Source organism: Macrobrachium nipponense, chromosome 19, assembly GCF_015104395.2.
Source record: "Macrobrachium nipponense isolate FS-2020 chromosome 19, ASM1510439v2, whole genome shotgun sequence".
NCBI classification, from domain to species: Eukaryota; Metazoa; Arthropoda; class Malacostraca; order Decapoda; family Palaemonidae; genus Macrobrachium; species Macrobrachium nipponense.
Genome location: NC_061088.1, coordinates 37276941 through 37294077, shown reverse-complemented (window position 1 = coordinate 37294077; position 17137 = coordinate 37276941). Strand labels below are relative to the sequence as shown.

The 17137-nt window shown below is 39.1% G+C and overlaps 1 protein-coding gene across 1 annotated transcript in view; it reads left to right on the top strand.

The window, feature by feature from the left end:
- Window positions 1–17137, top strand: part of LOC135216258 (uncharacterized) — a 148462-nt gene that overhangs the window by 114527 nt on the left and 16798 nt on the right. The window contains exon 2 of the mRNA XM_064251425.1: window positions 16454–16636. Within this exon, the coding sequence (XP_064107495.1) occupies window positions 16454–16636 (183 nt within the window). The remainder of the gene's footprint in view (window positions 1–16453; window positions 16637–17137) is intronic.

Sequence of the window (17137 nt, the reverse complement as noted above, 5' to 3'; positions counted from 1 at the left end):
GGAGATTGGATGGTGTCTCTAGATCTCCAGGACGCCTACTTTCACGTCCCGATCCACCCTTCGTCGAAGAAGTACCTCCGTTTCATGACGGGGGGAAGGATCTTTCAGTTCAGAGCCTTGTGTTTCGGCCTGTCCACAGCTCCTCAGGTCTTCACAAGCCTGATGAGGAATGTGGCGAGATTTCTTCATCTCAAAGGAGTGAATGTCTCTATGTATCTAGATGACTGGCTCATCAGGGCCAGATCGGAGAGACAGTGCTTGGAGGACCTAAAGTTAACTCTGGATTTGACCAAGGCGTTGGGATTGCTGTGAACCTCGAGAAGTCTCAGCTGACCCCCAGACAAGACCTAGTCTCATCTGGGGATTCGGATGGATTCTCGGGGTTTCGAGTTTTCCTTCGCAAGAGAGAACCGCAAAAGGTTTGCGGATAATCTCTCTCTTCTTAGAGAAGCAACAAACGTCAGCAGAGGGAATGGTTGAGCCTTCTGGGGACGCTTTCCTCGCTGGAACAATTCTTCCCTCTAGGAAGACTTCATATCCGTCCACTTCAATTCTTCCTCAAGAAGTCTTGGAGCTGGAAAACCGGACAACTGTCGGACGTTTTTCCCATTCCAGTGGAGATAAAGGACACCTACAGTGGTGGTTGCTACCTCTGGAAGAGAACAAAGGGATCTCTCTAAGAACACAGAACCCGAGACCTATTGTTGTTCTCACCGACGCGTCGGAGACGGGTTGGGGAGCGACATTAGGCTCAGAGGAAGTGTCAGGCACCTGGGAACCAGCACAGGTGTCCTGGCACATAAACTGCAAAGAGCTCTTCGCCGTACATCTGGCCTTGAAGAGCCTAGAACCTCTGGTGACAAACAAGGTAGTGCAAGTAAACGTGGACAACACCACCGCACTTGCCTACATTCGGAAACAGGGAGGGACGCACTCCTCGTTCCTTTACGAGCTCACGAGAGACCTATTACTTTGGACGTCTCACAGGAACATCTCCCTGCTGACAAGGTTCGTACAGGGAGTAAGGAATGTGAGGGCGGACAGGCTCAGCAGGAGGAACCAGGTCCTCATACAGAATGGACTCTACACGAGGGAAGTGTGTCTCGATCTCTGGTCTCTGTGGGGAACTCCTCATGTGGATCTCTTCGCAACATTCATTTCAAGAAGGCTCCCAGTGTTTTGCTCGGTCGTGGAAGATCCAAGAGCAATTATGGTAGACGCCTTCCTGCTAAACTGGTCTCGAGTAGACGTTTATGCTTTTCCCCCATTCAAAATCCTGGGGTTAGTAATGAAAAAGTTTGTGGCGTCAAAAGAGACGAGGATGACGTTAATAGCCCCCTTTTGGCGGCGCCCAGGAATGGTTCACGGAGGTGGTAGAGTGGATCGTAGACTTTCCAAGATCCCTACCAAGAAGGACGGATCTTCTCAAACAACCACACTTCAAGAGGTAACCATCAAAACCTCCCCGCTCTCAGCTCTGACTGCCTTTCGACTATCGAAAGACTTGTCAGAGCGAGAGGCTTTTCCTCGCGAAGTGGCAAGCGCGATCGCGAGAGCTCGCAGAACCTCCACTACGAAAGTATACCAGTCGAAGTGGGAGTCTTTAGAAGGTGGTGTAGAGCCAAGAAGTTGTCCTCCTCCTCTACCTCTAAGCGGAAATTGCGGATTTCTTGCTATTCCTGAGAGTAAAATCTCATCTAGCCGTATCTACAATAAAGGGATACAGAAGTATGCTCTCGGCTGTATTCAGAAACAGAGGATTAGATCTGGCAAATAACAAAGATCTCCACGATCTCATAAGATCTTTGAGGACTTCAAAGTCTAAGGAACCAGTACCTCCGAACTGGAACTTGGACGTAGTCCTCAAATATCTGTCTTCGGATAGATTCGAGCCTCCGCATCTGGCATCATTTAGAGACATAACTAGACAAAATTGCCTATTCCTTTATCTTTAGCGACGGCAAAAAGAATTAGTGAGTTACAAGCTCTGCAGGATAAAGTAGGATTCAAGGGAGACTCGGCTATTTGCTCGTTTAAGACCTGTTTTTAGCGAAAAACGAGAATCCCACGAATCCCTGGCCTAGGTCATTCGAAGTCAAAGGAATGTCGAGTCTCGTAGGCAGAGAAGCAGAGAGGTCTCTATGCCCTGTTAGAGCTCTGAAGTTCTATCTTCAGAGGAAGCGTCAGTTGGGAGGCTCTAGACAAGGTCTTTGGTGCGCGGTAAAAGACCCCACAAGACTGATGTCCAAGAATGCTCTAGCGTCTTTGTAAGAAAAACGTCATTACGGACGCTCATAAGGTCTGTCCTGACGAACAATTACAACTACTGAGAGTAAAAGCTCATGAAGTAAGAGCGGTTGCGACGTCTCTCTCGTTTTATAAGAATATGTCGCTAAAAAACATTATAGATACGACATATTGGAGATGCAACTCAGTGTTTGCATCTCATTACTTGAAAGACGTGCGTGTGACGTATGAGAAGTGCTTTCTCTAGGTCCTATCGTATCGGCAGATACGATTCTGGGTACGGGAGCCGACACCAATCCTTAATATGTATATACTGTTCTTCTGTTGGATATGGTCGAGAATCTCTTCGAACAATGGAGGATTCAGGCTCGCACGGGCGGCCGTCTATGTTGTTCATAAGAGAATTCTTGTCATATCCAATTAGTTGAGTAAAATTTTTTTTTTGAAAATTATGTATGTGTGCGTAGTGGTTTTGAGTTACGGTTGTTGTGACGAGTTCGGGGATAACTCGTAACAATCCTTAGTTCTAACATATGGTTAGGATCAGGTGGTCGGGATTGGTTGTGTGCTCCTTCATAAGGTGTATTGTCATATAAGTGGATCAGCACCCATTGACAAAGTCCTTTTAGGCTCTGCTGAGTAAGTGGGTAAGACCCCATCGGCAGACCCGACAAGAACTCTTGGCCATAGATCACATATCTCGCTAAAGTTTCTTGAGGTGATGCAGACTACTGGGCAAACACCCACGAAGTCTACCACCTATCAGGTAGGAACCAAGGTGGTTTATTTATACCTACAACATATGTTGTTTACCTGTCTATTCCATATAGTAGCTGTCTCTTACCCTCCACCGAAGGGTGCCAATCAGCTATGTATATATCTGACAGGTAAGTTGATTGTATGAAAATGATATTGTTATGTTACAATAAAGTTTCATACATACTTACCTGGCAGATATATACAATTAAAGGCCCACCCCAGCCTCCCCGCAGGAGACAGGTGGAAGAGAGAAAATATGATAGAAAACGGGGATGGTCCTAGTCCTGCCGCCCAGGGCAGGCCGGTAGATCACCTGACCTACCTGTAGCGAGTGGCGCGAAATTTGAATTTCTGTCGGGGACGACGGAGTCTTAGCTATGTATATATCTGCCAGGTAAGTATGATGAAACTTTATTGTAACATAACAATATCATTTTTATTTGCTCTATCACAGTCCTCCAATTCGACTGGGTGGTATTTATAGTGTGGGGTTCCGGGTTGATCCTGCCTCCTTAGGAGTCCATCACTTTTCCTACTATGTGCGCCGTTTCTAGGATCACACTTTTGCATGAGTCCTAGAGCTACTTCAGCCTCTAGTTTTTCTAGATTCCTTTTCAGGGATCTTGGGATCGTGCCTAGTGCTCCTATGATTTTGGGTACAATTTCCACTGGCATATCCCATATCCTTCTTATTTCTATTTTCAGATCTTGATACTTATCCATTTTTTCCCTCTCTTTCTCTTCAACTCTGGTGTCCCATGGTATTGCGACATCAATGAGAGATACTTTCTTCTTGACTTTATCAATCAACGTCATGTCTGCTCTATATGCACGTATCACCCTATCTGTAATGTTATCATAGTCCCAGAGGATCTTTGCCTGATCGTTTTCTATCACTCCCTCAGGTTGGTGCTCGTACCACTTATTACTGCAAGGTAGCTGATGTTTCTTGCACAGGCTTCAGTGGAGGGCTTTTGCCACTGAATCATGCCTCTTTTTGTACTGGTTCTGTGCAAGTGTCAGGCATTTGCTTGCTATGTGGTTTATGGTTTCATTTTTTGTATTGCACTTCCTACATATGGGAGAGATGTTATTTCTGTCTATCGTATTTTTAACATATCTGGTTCTTAGGGCCTGATCTTGTGCCGCTGTTATCATTCCTTCAGTTTCCTTCTTTAGCTCTCCCCTCTGTAGCCATTGCCATGTGTCATCGCTGGCTAGTTCTTTAGTCTGTCTCATGTATTGTCCGTGCATTGTTTTGTTGTGCCAGTCCTCTGTTCTATTTGTCATTCTCCTGTCTCTGTATTTCTGGGTCTCGTCTACGTCACTTTTATTAGTCCTTCTTCCCAGCACTCTTTAGCCACTCGTCTTCACTGGTTTTCAGATATTACCCCAGTGCTCTGTTCTCGATGTTGACGCAGTCCTCTATACTTAGTAGTCCTCTCCCTCCTTCCTTTCGTGTTATGTATAGTCTGTCCGTATTTGCTCTGTAGTTGCTTTGTTGTATTGTCATATGTTTCCTGGTTTTCTGATCTATACTGCAGAGTTCTGCCTTCGTCCATTCGACTATTCCTGCGGCTGTATCTGATTACTGGCACTGCCCATGTGTTTTATGGCCTTTTATCATATTTCCGGCGTTAAGTTTGACTTGAGTATCGCCATTGAGTCTCTGCATATATACTTTCCTGATTGTGTCCTTCATCTCTTGGTGTTTTATATCCCCTCCTTCCATTATTCTCAGGTATTTGTATCCAGTCTCATCTATGTGTTTGATGTTGCTCCCATCTGGTAGCTTTATCCCTTCATTTCTTGTTACTTTGCCTTTTTGTATGTTGACTAAGGCGCATTTTTCCATTCCAAACTCCATCCTGATGTCCCCAGACACAATCCTTACAGTCTGGATTAGGGTATCTATTTCCTTGATGCTCTTACCATACAGCTTGATGTCGTCCATGAACATCAGATGGTAGATACTGTTGCCTCTTTTCTTGAGTTGGTATATTATTATTATTATCATTATTATTATTATTATTGTTATTATTATTATTATTATTATTATTATCATGAAAATATTAATAAACATATTATACATACGTGTACCATAAAAAATCTCTCATCTCAGTGAAAAGAGAGAGAGAGAGAGAGAGAGAGAGAGAGAGAGAGAGAGAGACGACGAGAGAGAGAGAGAGAGAGAGAGAGAGAGAGAGACCTGGAGTTCGAAAGAAAGATGCGTGAAGACTGGGATTTCCTTCGTTCTTACATAATTTTAAATTTATAAACTAAAATCTTACTAATTCACTGTAGTATTTCTTTATTGAAGTGATTGCTCTTTACATTAATATTAATATTTGAAAATTAGTAAATCATTTATCATACAAAAAACATACATCTCTGTAAGAGAGAGAGAGAGAGAGAATTATTAGTTATTATGTGATATCATTTAATCTTATTAAACTTACTAATACAGTATTGATCAATATTAATACTTTAAAATTAGTAACAAATCATTTTTGTATCCATAAAAATGTATTTAGGCATGAAAATAACATCAAAATACCACTAATTAGTGATTATTTATCGTCGGAAAATCCTGCGAATAGGCGAATTCACCGCAAATAATGGGTAGATATGGTCCAGAGAAAAATCCGCGAATACTGGGGGCCCACTGTACTTATGAATAATGGGTATTCCAATAAATTAATCAGTAGAGAAGTCTGCACAGCCCTGGAGAAATGGTACAGTAGTGAAAGCCTGTAGCCCTGCCCCAGGATAGTATTAAGCTGTATTACAAAGCCTTCATGAGTTTCCATTACCATGAAGAAGATTACAGTAGTCCCCCCATACTCACGAGGGATGCATACCAGACACCCCCCCCCCCCCCCGTGAATAGTTAGAACCCATAAATAGTTGGAACCCCTATTAAAATGCTTTAAACCTCCTATTTTGTTAGTTAAAACTCAAGAAAAAACCACTAAAAATGTTTATACTTGGTTTTTTTAATAGTTTTATCACAAAAATTGCATTTTATGATGAAATTGATAAAAAAAAAAACAGGAATTCGTAGATATTTCTCATAGAAAAATACCGCGAATAGGTGAATTTTTCATGAATAATGCGGGGAAATGTTTCAGAGAGAAATCCGCGAATGTGAGAGTCCGTGAATCCAGAGAATGTGATTACTGGGGGGTCCGTTGTATTACCATAAATGTAACCCTGATCAATGACACCAAGAAAATTTACTTAATCACATATTACCAGATTGTTCCTACACGATAAACAAACCCTCAGTCCTTTACATAAGGAATTACTTTCAGTGTAGGCTGGAATGCGGCCGTCAAATTCTTGAAGAAGGTGGTTAGGCAGTAACCACCGTCTGGTAGGCGGGTAGGCCCGCCTGCCAGGATGTAAACACTCCACTTTGCTTTCGGCTGTCTTCTGATGAAGGCGTATGTTTGTGAGCTCTTGCTGACTAGCCGTAAATACAATTTACCCGGTGGGATCTATTTTGTTAGTTTGAATGAATATGTATATACTGTGTTTGATATTAATAATTAAGTGACTTTAATCATTAATATACAAACCCACTTTTTGTGTTAAGGGTCGGTTGCTAGGGTGTGCCAACATCTTTTTTAGTACATATTTTCGCCCTTTAATGTCAGGACGAGACATGTAATCATCCGAAAATTATGCTTGCACTTTGGAAATTACCAAGGGGAACTTCAGAGGTTTGTCCTTTGTTTCTTCTGGTGCTTCCTCTTCTCTTTCTTCCTTTTGCTAGCTTATTGGACGAAGAAAGAGGAGGGGCCGTGTGGTGTTGGTGTTTGAGGGATCTCTTCTCATTTCAGAGGGTGGTGCCCTTGGTTGTGAGAGGAGTGTCCTTATTGTTTTAAATCATTATTTCCTTTCTTTTACAGGCTAACAGTGGTGATAGTTGATTACAGCAGTAGATGGTTGGATATCTCTTCATGTTGACTATCCTGACCTTGGAATTGTACCTATGACTTGTAGCATGCTGTGATATTGGTCCTTGAGTGTGTGTACTGTTCCCCTGCTGGAAGTCACATTCATTTGCTGTTGTTATCCTGGAATTTTCATCACTAGATAAGCCTTTGCCACTGCTCTGTGATTATTAACTCTGTTCCTGCTGGTAAACGTACCTCATCCTGTAGAAGAAGTCTTGCAGAGTTTGGAGAAGTCAAGGAGGAAGAGAGCTCTTCAAGTGTCATCATCTTCCTTCTCGGAATCGTCATATACGTATTTCTTCAACCTCCACCCCTTCGACTTCTAAGGCTCCCAGCCGAAGAAGGGGAAGGTAGTCTCCCCCCTAAGAAGTCTTGTCACGGGACTTCTAAGGCTACGGCCGCACTGAATCCGTCTCATGCATCCAACACTGCCAGAGCAGCCTCATACATCAATAAGCGTGTCCGTCATCTGCGTGTGTGACCCAACCAGACAAATGAGTGACGGTTACAAGATAGACAGTTCAGCAGCACTTGCCGTCATGAAGGGAGCGTGCGAATTTTTGTTCCATGACTCATTGCTGGCAAACAAATTAGAAGTGTTGAACAAGTTTTTTAATATTGTCAAATGTCGCCAAAAACGTTTGACTTAATTCATAAGGGCATTATATCTCAAATATTAAAATTTGATACCAATTACAGAAGATCAATATCAACGGTAGAGAAACTTGTAGTAACTCTGAGGTAAGGATTACTGATTTCAAAATTTGTAAAATTGCACTTTATTTATTCAATAAACAAATTCAGATGTGTAGATTGTGTGTGAAGTGAACACTAGATAACAGTATCATCTGAAACGAAATTATGTACATAAATCATCACATTTGATTTATATAAATCATCACATCTGAAACAAAGATATTTACATAAATCATCACATTTGATTTACATAAATCATCACATCTGAAACAAAGATATTTACATAAATCATCATATTTGATTTACATAAATCATCACATCTGAAACAAAGATATTTACATAAATCATCACATTTGATTTACATAAATCATCACATCTGAAACAAAGATATTTACATAAATCATCACATTTGATTATAACTCAAAGTTGGGCAGGTGGTTCAAATGCAGGTTGTTGTAGGTCTACCTCAAATGCGGAGACACACGTCCAACTGTGGCTAAAAACAGAATGTTTTGATCGTTGCATGTGCTGTCTGGTAATGCACCTGACGCCACGCATGTGCTGTGTGGGGCCACTCGTATTTGAATTATAGCAGTTGATTGAGATGCACAAAATGCTTAGCCGTGTTGGACGCATGAGACGGATTCGGTGGGGCCTTAACCTAAGGGTCTGCCTTCTCGAACTGAGGAGGCAGTTGGGTCTTCCACTGGCTCACCCATTCTTCGGGAACAGGGACTGTCAAGCTGTCCCTGCAGAAGTGCTAACTTTGGGTCACACTTCTGTTGCTAGTCCTAGAGGTTCTTCCCCTAAGACTAGTTCCGTGTCGGGCACTCATTCACAAGTTTCCCCGAGTACACGTAAATCTATGGATTCACGTGTATCTAGAGTCAGTGACGCCGATTCCGCTCACCATCACGACTCAGGCATGGAGTGGAAAAAAGGAGTGAATCGCTCAGGTGACTCATGCCTTGCCGATGATCACTCACGGAGATTGCTCAGTACCTAGGGTTAACATGACTTGCAGTGAGACCGGTAGGGAATTCCCCATTCAGTCCTGTTGAGAGGTTTCAGCCTCAACGAGGACTTGGATCCATCGGAGGACGGTACCGACTCTCTCCAGTCAGGTACACGCTCAACCCTGCCCAGACCATGGTTACGTTCAGGTGACCAACTGGTCTCAGTGGTGGCGAACATTTCTCCTGCCGTGCAAGAGTTTCGTAACCCTCCTCAGGAAAGCGTTTCTCCAGAACGATAACGCTTCCCTAGACTCGCGTTGCAGGCATCACCGCAGGTTGATGGCTGCCTGCGACTCGCTTCTCCTGCTAGTTCTAGCAGGGCAAGCGAGAGCATCCAATCTTCCTCACCTATTCCCCCTACTTCCTATGGTTACACCGGGAGGGGCGAGGTGAATAGGAGGGATCCTGCAGAGTGCTCTCCGTAGGATTCATCATCAGGGGACTACGTTCCTGGAAGGATCTTAGGGTCCCACGGGATGTACATCCACGTCGTTGAGTAAGGATCTTCTGTCAAATCTGGAGACTATGTTCTCCCAGGCATTTTTTGTCCTTTAGATGGATTTCAATTCACAGTCCCCTATGGGTTCTTGCTTTTTGAGAGCCTCGAGTATATATTCTGTTGAATTGTACTCACATTACAATCTTAAATGCTTACATTTAGGTCTGGTTTTTATGCCCGTTCCTCCCCAATTTCTACAGGAGTCAAGGAGGGCCCCCACCCTGATGATCATTTCATGAAATTTGAGGATCTCGCCGAGTGCTTAAATTCTTTGGAATTTCTAGCACTTGGAGGCTTTGACATCTTTTAATCCAGTACACCCTGTGGTACTGGAAATAACAGTGGCTGTTTTTATTAAAACAAAAATAGAAGGTAGTCAACTTCTGCTGGGTTCCTTCACACGTTGGCATTGTTGGAAATGAACGAGCTGATGAACTGGCTAAGTCAGGTACATAAAAAAATCCAGAAGTATAGTAATTTCTTGCTCAGACTCCATTTCTGAAATTAAAAAGACAGTAGAGTCAGTTTGGCAATTTTACTGGACAAAAGAGGGCAATAATAAAATAAAAGAACGTACTGATACAATCAACCCCTGCCTTTATATGTTAGAAGACCCACCAGTGCTATGCGTAGAGGATGGATGAACCAATCAAGAAAAACCAAGAGAGAAGTTGAAGATGAAAAAAGTGCCCTAAGATAAAATTTTCAGTTTGTTATATGCATTTTTTGTAACCCAAGTCAATTTTTGAAATGCAGTCCCTTAAGTCTTAAAAATGAGCTCTAGCATCAAAACTATTACGCTTAAAGTTTTCATATATTTTTCATTATATTCTACAACTCTTAAGCTATACAATGATATACAGTGGTACCTCGAGATACAAAATTAATCCGTTCCGAGGCGGCCTTCGTATCATGAGTTTTAGGTATCTTGGAACACATTTTACATGTAAAATGGCTAATCCGTTCCAAGCCCTCCAAAAACACCCCAGTAAATTATATTTCCAGGCCTAAAACACATGTTCTAGGGTTACGACACCGATCGACGGAAGAAACTAGAATCCAAAAAGGCAAAATACTGTACATACTTGAGTAATATTCAAACTGCATGTAATGTTCAAAAACCCTTCCCTTTTTTACTGCATATATTAGGACTTTAGCATATGTCCCTTGGCAATAAGCCTAGCCTATGTTAGCGGTTGCTACTGTAGCCTAGTCTTATGATTCTGACATCTAAACCTAAGAGCTAAAAGCTTAGAATATGCCAATAAAATGTATAAATAATCAGTATGTACTCATTTCAAATAATTATTAATTAATCATTAACTATAATACACAAACAAACAAAAAACAAACCTTCCAATCGATTGTTTACATTCAGCTCTTACCGTCTTACGAGTATTGAACAAGCGCCAAGCAATCATTTTTCCTAGCACACAGTAAGCCATAAATTGTCATTAGTATCTCTCTTCAACTAATGAAACTACCAAACAGTATAATACCATTTATTTCTATTCTTTATTCTATCTTTACCTAATGGAGATACCGAGTTACTGACAGCTATAATTAAACATACGTATACGTAACGTAATAATAAAACAGAAGAAGAATTCTAAAAAATACGTATTTGTTGGCAGTCTGATTTATTTTTTTTATTTTTATGATATCTAATTCACAATTTTTTTATTAAATGTATTGCATGTACTCATTTCAAATAATTATTAAGTAACCATTAACTATAATAAACAAACAAAAAAAAGCTTCCAAACGTCTGTTTACATCCAGCACTTACGAGTATCGAACGATCGATAAGCAATCTCTTTACACAGTAAAGCCATTAAATTTTCAATTAATCTGCTCTTCCAACTAACTGAAAACTAACCAAATCAAGTATAATAACCATTCATTTCTATTGCTTTATTTTTCCTTATCTTTACCTAATTTTTTTTTTATTAAATGTATTGCATGAATAAGTTTTTCAATTTACAGCATCCTTTTACCAATAGAATACTTAAAGCACAAGGGGTAGATGCTGACCAATAGGAGAGCAGGACCTTATGGGGTGACTAGCATCCCATGGAACCGAATGGGAGAGCGGGAGGATGGTGGCGAGTTTACTCAGTTGGCGGCGCGGGAGTTTTAAAATTGTTCTCGGTGGTCCGGACGAATCTCGGGACTTTACAGCAACAACCTTTCGTATCTTGAAAACTTTTCGTATGTAGAGCAGTAAAATATTTCGCATTGGCTTTCGTATCTCGAGTTTTTCGTAAGTAGAGCCTTTCGTATCTCGAGGTACTACTGTATATAACTTTATTTCTAAGCTGTTGGAAACATATGCAAACCGTCGAAGAAACACACCTACTAGAAGTCCTATTTTTACTTAACCCTTAAACGCCGAAGCGGTAAAAATCAAAACCTCTCCCGAATGCCGGGGCCGGTTTGGAGTGAGCGCGGAAGCGGAAAAAATAATTTTTTCAAAAAATCACAGCGCTCTTAGTTTTGAAGAATTAAGAGTTCATTTTTGGCTCCTTTTTTTGTCATTGCCTGAAGTTTAGTATGCAACCATCAGAAATGATAAAAATTATCATTATCATATATAAATAATGCGATATATGATAGCGCAAAAACAAAATTTCATATATAATTTTATTCAAATCGCGCTGTGCGCAAAACGGTTAAAGGTAACAAGTTACTTTTTTTTTCGTTGTAATGTAAACTAAATTGCGATCTTTTTGGTATATAACACATTGTAAAACGATAAAAGCAACACAGAGAAAATATTATCACAAAATGATGCATGAATTCCTAACTCGCGGACGTAAAAAAATGTTTTTTTTTAAATTCACCATAAATCTAAATACTGTTATAGAGACTTCGAATTTGTTTCAAGATGAAGTTAAATGATGGAATATTAGGATACTGCTAAGACTTGTTTTTAGCTTACAATTGCAGTTTTCGACCATTTCCGACGAGTTAAAAATGACCAAATGTCGAAATTTTTTTATACAATTTTTTTTATATGCAATTATTTCGGAAATTAGAAAAGCTACAACTTTCAAATATTTTTCCTTTTATTCTACATGAAATTGCGCACATTTTCATATATAAAACTCTATGAAATGCCTAATATGAAACGGAGCAAATTTTCCGAGAATGCGATGTACGCAATTCGGAGATTTATGGCGGAGAATCCACGCGCGGAGGGAAGGATAATGAGAAAAGCTACAACCTTCAATTATTTTCGTTGTATTCTACATGAAATTGCGCACATTTTCATATATAAACTTTATGTAACGGCTAATTTAAAATGGTGCAAACATTACCACAATCGCACGTATGATTTTTTCGGAAGAGTTACCGCGCGGACGTAAGGAAAATGTTATTTTTTTCATAAATTCACCATAAATCGAAATATTGAAGGTAAATGATTGAATATTACTAAAATATAAGAGTTTTAGCTTACAATTGCGTTTTCGACCATTTCGGTAGAGTCAAAATTGACCGAAGGTTGAAAATTTGTCACATCATTTTTTATATGAAAATATTTCAAAACTGATAAAAGCTACAACCATGGGTTGTTTTTAGTTGTATTGTGCATGTAATTGCGCACATTTCCATATATAAAACTCTATGTAACGGCTAATTTTAAAATGGTGCAAACATTACCACAATCACATGTATGATTTTTTTTTCGGAAGAGTTACCGCGCGGAGGACGTAAGGAAAAAAGTTTTTTCATAAATTCACCATAAATCAAAATATTGTGCTAGAGACTTCCAATTTGTTGCAAAATTAGGTAAATAGTTGAATATTACTACAATTTATAAGCGTTTTTAGCTTACAATTGCGTTTTTCGACCATTTCGGTAGAGTCAAAGTTGACCGAGGTTGAAATTTTGGCACTTATCGTTATTTATATGGAAATATTTCAAAAACTGATAAAAAAAAGCTACAATCATGACTATTTTTTTTGTATCTAAATGAAAATTGCGCACATTTTCATATATATACTTCATGTAACAGATAATTTAAAATGGTGCAAAAATTATGTCAAAGTGACGAAATAATTTTTGAGATGTGTGACTGATACTTTTTAGTGCGATAAGAAAGAAATTCGCGCTTGCGCGCCTGCGTAACGATTGTAAACAAAACAACGCCTTGATCTGTGAACTCCCAGCATCCCCCAAGGCACGTGATTCAAAAGTTTTCGGCTGGTAGGCCTATAAGTATTTTTCCGCGAAATTTTTAAAAAAACTTTTGTAAGTCGACGTATGGTACGTCCATTCGGCATACAGGGGACATTTTGACTCGACGTTTAATACGTCCATTCGGCGTTTAAGGGTTAATAGGCGAGCGAAAATTACACATAGCAAAAGACTTTTTAGACAGCTGTAGCTTTCACATTTTTTTGTACACTATATTGGTCATTCTGGCCTTGTTTTGTTGGCAAAAGATTGAATTTTGTCACATTGTCATCAAGTGTAAAAAGACGCCAGGAAATGACATAACTTGTTAATGCAGAACACAACAAATTTTATATCTTACAAATAGCACTCTAGCATCAAAACTATTACACTTACAGTTTCCATATATTTTTCATCATATTCTACAACTCTTTAGCTATACAATGATATATATAACTTTATTTCTAAGCCCTTAGAAACATATGGAAACCGGCGAAGAAACATACCTACTAGAAGTCATATTTTTATTTAGTAGGTGAGCGAAAATTATTCATACCAAAAAATTGTTTTAGTCAGCTGTAGCTTCCACATTATTTACGCTATATAGGTCATTCTGTCACAAACTGCTCGTAATTTATGAGGGCTAAGATTCTTTATCCCCGAGTATTTATCTAATAAACTTTTAAACAAGTTGGTGTCTTTTGTGTTTTTTTTTGGGCGAGAGGGGGCAACATAGCGTGAGGTTGTGGGTGATGGAAAGTTCAAACTACACACAACTTTACCCTTTGAAACCTTTTCCACGACTCCTTACAGCATTTTGAAATAACTGAAATGAACAATCTTTCATTAATAAATTCAGAAAATTTCAGTAAAATCAATACACAAGTAACGGAGCTAGAAGTGCGAATGTACCAAGATATCACAGGGCGACACAGCGATTTCAAAGTGTAAAAAGTAACTATGATTGTGGGAAAGATTGTTGGTGTGGGAGGGCTGGGGGCACTTAGCAAGCATGGCAAGGCTTTTTTTACATTCTCCCAGCAAGGGAACCTCGAGGTGCTAATTAATGATTTATAGCAACTTTTTACCTAACTGTATACGTCTGTGGACGTTTGGTATGTCCCATGGCGGTGAAGGGTGAGATTTTTGTGGACATACGGTACGTCCTTTGATGGTGAATGGGTTAATTGATTTTTTCTTTTGTAATTCCTTTTAATGATATGGCATCAATAACCTCGTCATTGCGACACCAATAAGAACTAACAAATCAATCAATCAATCCTTCTTGCTGTAGCTCCTTTCATATCCTCTTTCTTCCATCTTACTTTCAACCCCCCCCTAACAGTTGATTCATAGTGCAGCTGCGAGGTTTTCCTCTTGTTACACCTCTCAAACCTTTCATTGTTAATTTCCCTGTCAGCGCTGAATGATCTCATAGGTCCCAGTGCTTGGGGCTTTGGCCTGAATTCTTTATTCAATTCATATGGACACATATGGTGACAGTACTTACGTAGTAATATCTTTCGTTTCTAAATGTAATACAGTTTTTTTAGGCTGCTTATCAGATGCATCTGAGGGAGGTTATACATGTGACTTGCTGCTTTGCTTCCTCCATTAATCATAACCCTTCCAACCATGTTACTTCAGCAATATCCACTGCGCTGAGGAAATCATGCTCAGAATTTTATCATTGCTCTGGTTTAGAGAAATTCTGCTTTTTCTCTATCATAGCTGATAGCTATCATGTTGACTTCTTGCACAGGCCACTACTCAGGCAGAGATTCACCTTCACCCTCTTCAAAGTTTGCCAGGATCTTCATCATCAGAGGCAACACCCTAAAGTATGAAGGGTACCTGCCGTGATACCAGGAGACAGAGATTATCACTGTCACTGTTTCAAGTTAACATCTTCTTGTGATCTCTGACCCTTTATGCTGACTCCAGCTTCCCTTAGTTTGTCAGATACACAAAAGGCTCACACCATGCTGAAAGTGGACTTCAACTACTTAATGTACTAGGTTGTGCATTTTGAGTATTTAGTACTCTTGATATACATGGCCATACAAGGTGATATTTTTCTTTCTTGAAGTTCTCAACAGCGTTTTCAAGATTTTCAGGTCAGAGCAATCTCAAATACTAAAAAAAAAAAAAAAAAAAAAAAAAAAAAAAAAAATAGTTACCAAACTCTGGAGTGATTTCAGCAAAGATGCCAATGCCTACTGAGTGTTCAACCTGCTTTTGGCTACCAATATCTTGTACAATAACTCTGATGTAAGGCTTTAACATGAAGGGATGATGAACAGTCAAAGGTTATGACTGACTCATAGTTACCCCCTGACTCATAGTTACCCCCTCATTTCTACTGAGTCAGTAGCCAAGCATTCATGATGTAATATTTTCTCTCATGTTTCAGCACTACATTCATTCACCAGCATGAAAATATAAGTTTTGGATAGCATAAACTGAATATTGTTAATGTACTCATTCAAAGAGGAGGCTGAATAGCTGTTGAAGATTCTGTGGTTACTAGTCGCCGAGTATGAGGACTGTAATATAATTTAAATACTTTATTTTTTATATATATTTGAGATCTTTTTATTTTCTAATTTATTTATTGCATTTTCATGTTTGGTAGATATTCCATGTAAAAAATGGAATTTTCAGTTGCATTTTTTTCAAATAGTTTTTTGTTCAAACACCTTTTGATCAAGGTTGAGAAGGTGAATGCATGATAATTACCTGGAACATGTCTGCTCATCATGAAAAAATAAGATTAATATACAATTTTTCCGTTTTAGTGGCTTACATTGGAAAATACTAGTTATTAAGACAAAGCCTACTATACTCGATTTACAATAGTACATGACAATTTTGTTTGGAAACCTGGGCTGTGCATGTAATTTTCTTGTAAAAAGGAAAGAAAATGCACTATGTTAACTTTACAGAATTTTGTTTCCCTTGTTTATAGTAATATCTCTGAATCCAGTTCCCTTATCCTTAATCTATTCTTAGTTTATGACTTAAAGCACTAAACTTAAGAAATAAGTTGTACATATTTACTGTGCCATTAATTCTTATGGTGTTTGCTTTTACAGTATCATAACAGAGCTTTCAATCTTCTGGAAGAAGTGAAGAGAGGCATCCCTATTTATAATTCTTTAGATGTTGGACCTGATAAGTTCAAAAAGACCCACATCTCACTGGGTACCGACCGTAATTTGATTCCAAGGCTCTCGAATCTAAAGGTGTCTGTGAAAAATGCTCCTATCGAATCAGAGGTCAGTCAGTCAGTCAGTTTAAGTAAACATTTTTTTGTGTTATTTCCTCTACAACAGTTTTTCCTTTTGTCAGTTGTGCTTTTGTTCTTGCAATTGAAAACCTTTTTTCACTTTATCATATGAGTTTATCAAAAGCTTCATGTGTTCATAAATATTACAACAAACCTGTTATAGAGTATTTATTATTGCTGTTACACCTTATCAAAGCCAGTAGGTCATATATTAATAGAAACAAGTAAAGTGTGCAGTTATAGTTTGAAGGTGGATAGACATCATGTGATAAAGGTACTCCTTGTTTGATACAAATATAAATTTTCATAAATTTTTTTATTACAATACATATCAACTAGTAGATAACTACTACAACTCATGTGTATGTGTTCAGCAAATGAGAAAAATGAATATACTACAGTGGACCCTCTGTATTTGCGTACCAGACCCCCTGCAAGAAGTTAAAACATAACAAATACTTAGAACCTCCTCTGAAAATGCTTGTAACTG